Raw genomic sequence first — 7,548 nt, forward strand, 5'->3', positions numbered from 1 at the left:
CCTCGCAGTTCTCCTCGGTCTGGTCTCTTGTGTATACTTTACAAAGCGACCGCATAACTGCTTCCCTTTATGATAAACATCATCAGTAGGATAATGGCCGACAATTTCCGAGTTGACGAATTCACTGCTGCTGCTTCTGTTGTTTGGCAATGAGGCGAGAAATGCCGACCCGGCAATCGTCAAACTGCCGTGGCCCCTTCTGACCGAAAAACCAATTAATTGCAAACAAATTTTTTCCGGCGGGTTCCAAGAGCTGCCGACAACAGCAGCATTTGCCATTTAACCCAATCAATTTTGTTCTTTTTTGATTTGGTTGGTTTTTCTTTGTTTTTGTTTTTTTTGGCCAATTCTCGAACCGGGATGTTCCAATGTTTTTGTCACGTGCTGCAGCTGCTGCCAATGCTTCCAGCCCAGCTGCTGGAGAATGTAAATTGAGTTGCAACAATTTGTTTGTTTGTTTTTCAGCACGTGTGACTGCGACAATTGTTTATGATATGGCCGTGACCCAAAAAAAAAGCATAAAAGCAGTGGATATATATATATTTTTTTTAATATTGCCACTGGAATTGATTGTTCGATATTTAATATTTATTTTTTGTGCATATGTAAATAGTGATTTAAAAAAAAGGAAATATCTGCTTAAGTATTGTTAACAAACGGCGGCAATTATCATGGGCCAACGTGGTGGACAAATGATGGAAACAGGGCTGCAACGGAATGATCTGCATAGCTGCCCTGAAATTACAACATTGCTATTTTTGCTATTAATATAGTTACTTTTCTGTGCCTCGATCGCTGCGATAAGTTCCTAAAAGCTTAATAACTCTAGGCTGGCGATGCGTATACTTAACGCAAGCATGCAAACCACTGCTTAGTTCCACTGCTTGCCTCTGTGAAGCCGAACTGCTTGCTACTGTTAAACTCAAGCAGTTAACAGCAGTACGCACATGGACGCATGCCAGCCGGCGAAGCTAAAAATACTCAGCTCGATAAATTAATAAATGCATGAGAATTGGATCAAAAAATTGCCTAAAATAAAATAAAAATCCACTTTGAACTGGATATTTATGCAATTTTCTTATTTGTACAATACTATTCACACATTTCACAAGCAATTTGCACCTTGTATTGGGAACCGAGTACATTTTTTGCTGCACCACGGCCTCAGAACTGTCGTGTTTTCGGCAAACTGTTAATTTTTGTGGTAGGGCGTGCGTGGAGATACAATTGATACTAAACATTTACCACAAATCTCGAAAATTTAATTTAGTAACCGAAACATATGACTATTTTGGTATCTGTTGAATGCCTAAATTTATCTTTACAAGCGCCACATATTCCGCCTAATCAAACGATAAGCTTTATGCCGATCCATATCAGTTCTAATCACAGTCAAGGTTCTTCTTGCTCTTGCTCTGGCTCTTGCTCTTCCTCGGGCTCTGGGTAACGCTGTGGCTGTGGCATTATTGTGTGCCTCAATTGAAGTTCACTTAATGTGGCAGCATTTCCTACACACGCGCTCCACCGATCCACCCAGTCCCAGAGCGGCTGAGCCGATCGGGTATTAGCATGCCTCGGCATTAGCTTGGGACTGCTGCTGGTGCTGCTTTTGAGTTAAGCTGCTGGCTGAGAAAGACTGGCAAATTCAGTCCGCTGTGAACAACCGGCGACCACACACCTGCCCACGCCATTACCTCAGTGGCAAGCAGTGCAATTGAACGGCTTTATCAGAAGTCGAGAGCAAGAAGTTGATAAGTTTAAAGACGCGTTTCCAAACTTTCTTCGGTGCGTAAAACATCCCAAAGTTTGTGCATAAGTTAACTATTTTGAATTCTGTGTACTCATATGTGTGTGTGTGTGTGTGTGTGTGTGTGTGAGGTGCGTATTGAACGTACTGTTTGTCTAACTGTCTTTCAAGAAGTTGTAATTAAAAACTTTGCTTTTGGCGGCTGCCGTTTGGAATGCAGCTGTACCTGAAGCTGTGTAACGACTCACTTTCACAAGTGTTTTCTGGTGTGCATGACTTCATTTGGGTGTTATGACAACAAGGGCTGTCAACTGCTTGAAATCCATATATTTGTAGCCAATTAGGTTGAAAGTTTATTGGAATTCGAGTATATTTTCGAGTACATAACAGATTCATTTTTCAGACGAAGTTCCGTGGAAAGCATTTTATATCTTTCATACTCGTAAGAGGAAATTTATACATATTTTTTACATTTTGGAGTTTTACGTAAACATTTTAAAGGAAGTTGAACAACTCTTAATATCAGCTTTGTTCGTACTCTTTTCATAAATCCTTTTCCTGAGACTTGCCTTTAAATAATATTTGCTCAAATGTTGTGCAACCATTTTCAAGCACTTTGCATCTTCCACTCGAGAAAATGAGAAATACTTTTCTCTTTGTGCAGCCACTTATCGGGGGGCAAGCGGTTTTATCAGAGAGCTGTCGAAAACAAATGCTCAGGCGGCGAAGGTGGAATTTATTATATCTCAAATGGCACTTCATAAAACAAAAATCTCAGGTGGTTTTCCTGCTGTTCCAAAAACAAGCCCCTGATAAGCGACATATGGTAATAAAAGCACAAGTTTAATTTATATATATCACTCTACAAGTACGTTCTTGAGCTGGAAGTCTGTACAAAGGATCCCATTATAAATGAATGAATCGATCCGAATCCATTAAATAATAATTAGCTGTGGCCACATAAATACTCACATTGCGAGCAACTGAAATGTTTTATGGGGCACTTTGATGGCTATCAGCAAGCAATGGCAATAGTAGATAGCATGGAAAACTTTCGGGGGCAGCGCTTTTCTTTGGTTTATTCGGTTTATGACAGCCGAGTGCAATCAATTGTGCGGTAGTTGTCACAAACCCATAGCGATAAGCAGCACTCCAGTGGCTGTATTTTTAGATACCCCGCACATGTCGGTACATATAGTACACATGCATATGTACATGTGTACTTTCACTGATTGTGTGGGAGAGAGAATATCTAACACGTGCGTGCTGTGAAATTGCTTCAATTTGAAATGGCATTCAAAAAGCGGCACTCAGGACTGCCAAAAATTCGTGCAATTTGCAAATCAAAGCGAATCAAGCCAGCCAGGTCTGCCTCACAATTATTTGATTATGACATCCATCCAGTATCTGTGTGTGGGTTCTGTTCTCTATTAGATTTTGCGTGCCTCGGCAGATGCCACAATTTGCGAACCATTTGCTTAATAAGTTAAATAGATAATTGAGTTAAGATGCGTTCCCGTGGCGGATGCTCAGCTCAATCTTTCTCTCAAAATGTTACGCTCAAATCATCCATATAGCGTACGAGTATTATGTATCCGCATTAGAAACTCACAAATTGCTTACGAAAATGTTTGCTCTTTGTCCACAGGGGCAATTCCGCGACCGACACGCTACAGAATCTTTGTATATTCGTGGCTGGGCGCCAACAAATCACTTAATTATAACACGCTTTTTTTTGTATCATCCCACTGAAGCGGATAGAGAGTTAGGATGGGACTGCTGTTGGGTCCACACTCCGCTTAAATACGAGTTTAATGAATCGCCAGCACGCATACGAGTTGCCAGTACAATTGTGATACGAGTATTGTATAAACAAATAATTATTTGATTGCAGGTTTTGGTTAATCGAAAGCACAATGACTGATTTGGAGTCTACAAAAAACGGAAAACACCATGGTCTGGTGCACCACAACAAGTACGTATGTTTACTACATAGATATTACCAGTGCTAAATTCTTCCGCATTGCACAAAGGAGCCCAAAGTAAATGTAAGCCAAGTGTATGTCCAGTAAAACAGGTAAAGTACAAAGGCCCTGCGGCCGAATGAGCTGAGAGCAAACCAGTCGGTATCACAGCAGAAGCTTGAAAACTGGTTTCACCGCGGGCTAGCCACAAAAAAAAAAAACGACCAAGACTCCCCAGCAGCAATAATTCACTATTCGAAAGGGAAAGTAATGCCGCTAGCTACTCATTTGCATGGATCACAGACAGTCGGGCAGCTAGAGAGTTATCCAAGAATCCACAACGATTTCAGCTTAATTGTATTTTTTTCCGGACTTTTCAGCAATGATATCACGGAGAGCGAACCCCTTACATGGCGGTTCTGGCGCAAGCAACGCTACATTGTGGTGCTCTTGGCTTTCTTTGGCTTCTTCAATGTGTACTCGCTTCGGGTGAATCTCTCGGTGGCCATTGTGGCCATGACCGAGAACCGCACGGTTGTAGACGGCGATGGGAACGTGTCATATGAGCAGGACTTTCCCTGGGACTCGAAACAGAAGGGCCTTATTCTTAGCTCGTTCTTCTATGGTTACATTCTGACGCAGTTCTTGGGCGGCTACATTGGCACCAAGATTGGTGGCAACATTGTAAGTACTTAATAATTTTCCGACCTTAGTTCTAGGCTAATGATTATGCTTGATCTTGCAAGGTCTTTGGCACTGGCATTGGCAGTACTGCGATCCTCACACTGCTCACGCCGCTGGCTGCCAAGCACAGTTTGGAGATGTTCCTGGCAGTGCGCATCATTGAGGGCTTTTTCGAGGGCGTCACCTTCCCGGGCATTCATGCCGTGTGGGCCCGCTGGTCGCCGCCCCTGGAGCGATCGCGCATGGCCTCCATTGCTTTTGCGGGTAACTATGCGGGCACTGTGGTCGCGATGCCCTGTTCAGGGATACTGGCCACTCGTTGCGGCTGGGAGAGTGTGTTCTATGTGTTCGGCACTATCGGCCTTATCTGGTACATTGTCTGGCTGATTTTCGTGCGCGCTGGACCGGAGCAGGATCGGTTCTGTTCGAAGGAGGAGTGCGACTATATCCAGAAGACTATTGGCTATACAGGCAACAGGAACATCAAGCATCCATGGAAGTCGATCTTCACGTCGATGGCGTTCTATGCCATCATGGCTTCGCACTTCTCGGAGAACTGGGGCTTCTACACGCTGCTCACCCAATTGCCCAGCTTCCTAAAGGGTACGATTTGAAAATAATCCCATCCATTAGCTGCTAATGATACGATATCCTCTTTAGATACGCTCAACTTTGACCTGGGCAAGACGGGCCTTCTCTCGGCTGTCCCATACCTGGCCATGGGGATTCTCCTTGCCGTTTCCGGCTATCTGGCCGATTGGCTGCAGGTGAAGGGCATTTGGACGACAACTCAGGTGCGCCGCAACTTCAATTGCGGCGCCTTCCTGGCTCAGACCGTGTTCATGATGCTCACAGCATATCTCCTGGATCCCACCTGGTCGGTGGTGAGTCTCACTATTGCTGTGGGACTGGGTGCCTTTGCCTGGTCCGGCTTTGCGTAAGTATTTCAACGAGAATTTTCCTGAGTAGTGTTGATAATTTTATTGTTCTCTTCAAGGGTCAATCACTTGGACATTGCTCCGCAGCATGCCAGCATCCTGATGGGCATTGGCAACACGTTCGCAACTATTCCGGGAATTGTCAGTCCGCTGCTAACGGGCTACGTGGTTGTCGAACAGACCAGCGATGAGTGGCGTATAATCTTCTTTATTTCGGCGGGCATATATCTAATCGGCTGTGTCATCTACTGGTTCTACTGCTCCGGCGAGCTGCAGGAGTGGGCGAAGACGCCCGAGCAGAAGGCCCAGGAGGCCGAGGAGAAGGCGCAGCTGCAGTTAACGCAAACCGGAGGAGGGTTTGTCAACGCGGCTGCCGAGCTGAAGGACTAGTCCGACCGGCTCCAAGTGTTCCACTGAGTGAATGCTTTCAGTGTGGCATCTATATCCTACGCATTTAGAGAGCACCACATGAAGAATTTTGTGCCCAAGTATTTGTTCTTTGTTACGTTTGTGTGATGCTAGCAATGAGCGCCCCATTGTGCCCATATTTATGTATGTTAATCCATTTAGTGTTTCAGAGCACTCGCTGTGTCTGTGAGAGTGTTTGCGAATAAACGAAGCATTTTATTACAAGCGTTTTCCGCTATCTCTGTTCCGCCCCGTAGTAGGCTATATAGAAACCCATGTTGGATGTGTTTCCCTTGCCAGCCCAGAAGTATGCCAACAATTAAATTGTACTCGTAACATTTAACATTACATGTTAAGCCTTCAGGGTCTTTGAGTGGCACTTTGGTTACGCTCTTCATTTATTCATTTGATGTGTCAGAGTAGCGTTTCGTTATGCTCAACTTGCTTAATCCAAGAAGTATAAGAAGTATAGAAGTATAAGAAAAACCAGAAGGAAATGCCATCTACAGGTGCCAAGAGCTCGGTAATCAAAACATTAATATACATACCTAGCTGTAAATTCGAAAGATTTTATTTTAAAAAGGTATGCATTATTTATAGGGAACTATGTATATCGTAATTAGCTCTACTGGCCTCCTTCAAGGGGACTGTATTGCGTGTGAAGTGAGCGGCAGTTGGGTTCTCTGCATGTTCATATTTAACTTTTAAAGTTTGCAGCAAGAGAATATTTGAAACGGATATTTGTTAGGAAATGAATTTTCTACATACATATAGAGGGGATGAGAACATTCATATACGGCTGTTGATGCTAATTCATAAGAATGTATGTGTTTCTTCGTTCCATGGAAAACACGATTTAACAAAATATTTGATAAAAATTTTTAGTCTCATAGTTTCATTTTTAATAGAAAACAAAAAGTTATAAATTATTTTCGGGATATTTTAACATTGCTACTGATGAGCCACAGTTTCCTGATGACTCAAATATTCAGTTAATATGAAATCAGATCTCTTGCGAAGATTGGTACGCATGTAAATATCCCAAATATTATTTAAAAAAAGGGTAATTTCCCATAGAAAAACATCGTTATACAAGGAATTTTTTTTTATTCTTCTTGTATTCTCTGATAACATATGTATGTATATATTTATTAGCACCTTTTTTCGATGTGTGCTTTTGAGCTGACGCAACATCTACGTCTGATAGCTGATAAGCTGATAAGACAATAAAGAGCGAATGCGTGCGCAAAAAATTAGTTGGCCCATCGCTGGATATACGGAGCACCGTGTGCTGTAGGCCTGCTGCACACGAACTGATAAGACGGGTCGGAAAAGCAATTGCGTGTGGGTTCTGTGCAATTTTGCACTCAGTTCGGCTGTCTGAATCGGTATAAATAGGATTGGATCGTGGGAGATGGGTCATCAGTTGAGAAACTAACCAGAAAACGTCAAGTTGTGTTTGCTTAAACCAAGTCAAAATCAAAGATATCCTCAAAATGGTGTGCAAAGGATGCGGAACCAGTAAGTGATATGGAATAAATATTTAATTTATAATAATTAACACTCATTTCAAACTGTTAGACTGCCAGTGCTCGGCCCAGAGATGCGGAGACAACTGTTCCTGCAACAAGGACTGCAACTGTGTCTGCAAGACTGGACCCAAGAACCAATGCTGCAGCAAAAAATAAATCAATTGTAACTGGAGTTTAACTCCATCCAAGTTGTAACTAATAAAGTTTATAACAATTTTGTGCATTTAAAAGTTTTGGTATTTAACTTTGTTTCATTGGCATTTGCAGCTGGCAGA

At 42.7% G+C, this 7,548-nt stretch overlaps 2 protein-coding genes across 2 annotated transcripts; both read left to right on the top strand.

Moving 5' to 3' along the window:
• The first annotated feature begins 1,657 nt into the window (after positions 1 to 1,657).
• Positions 1,658 to 5,971, top strand: LOC6587936 (vesicular glutamate transporter 1). Its single transcript, XM_002013297.2, has 6 exons — positions 1,658 to 1,785; positions 3,642 to 3,722; positions 4,092 to 4,395; positions 4,458 to 4,998; positions 5,056 to 5,332; positions 5,393 to 5,971. The coding sequence occupies exons 2-6, from the start codon at positions 3,664 to 3,666 to the stop codon at positions 5,721 to 5,723; spliced, it is 1,512 nt and encodes a 503-aa protein (XP_002013333.1). The 5' UTR covers positions 1,658 to 1,785; positions 3,642 to 3,663; the 3' UTR covers positions 5,724 to 5,971.
• Positions 5,972 to 7,175: 1,204 nt separating this feature from the next.
• LOC6588064 (metallothionein-2) lies at positions 7,176 to 7,497 on the top strand. Its single transcript, XM_002013298.2, has 2 exons — positions 7,176 to 7,262; positions 7,323 to 7,497. Exons 1-2 carry the CDS (start codon positions 7,238 to 7,240, stop codon positions 7,427 to 7,429), a joined length of 132 nt encoding a protein of 43 aa, XP_002013334.1. The 5' UTR covers positions 7,176 to 7,237; the 3' UTR covers positions 7,430 to 7,497.
• The last annotated feature ends 51 nt before the right edge of the window (positions 7,498 to 7,548 follow it).

The sequence above is a fragment of the Drosophila persimilis genome, unplaced genomic scaffold (genome assembly GCF_003286085.1).
Source record: "Drosophila persimilis strain 14011-0111.01,24,50 unplaced genomic scaffold, DperRS2 tig00000000-arrow-pilon, whole genome shotgun sequence".
NCBI lineage: Eukaryota > Metazoa > Arthropoda > Insecta > Diptera > Drosophilidae > Drosophila > Drosophila persimilis.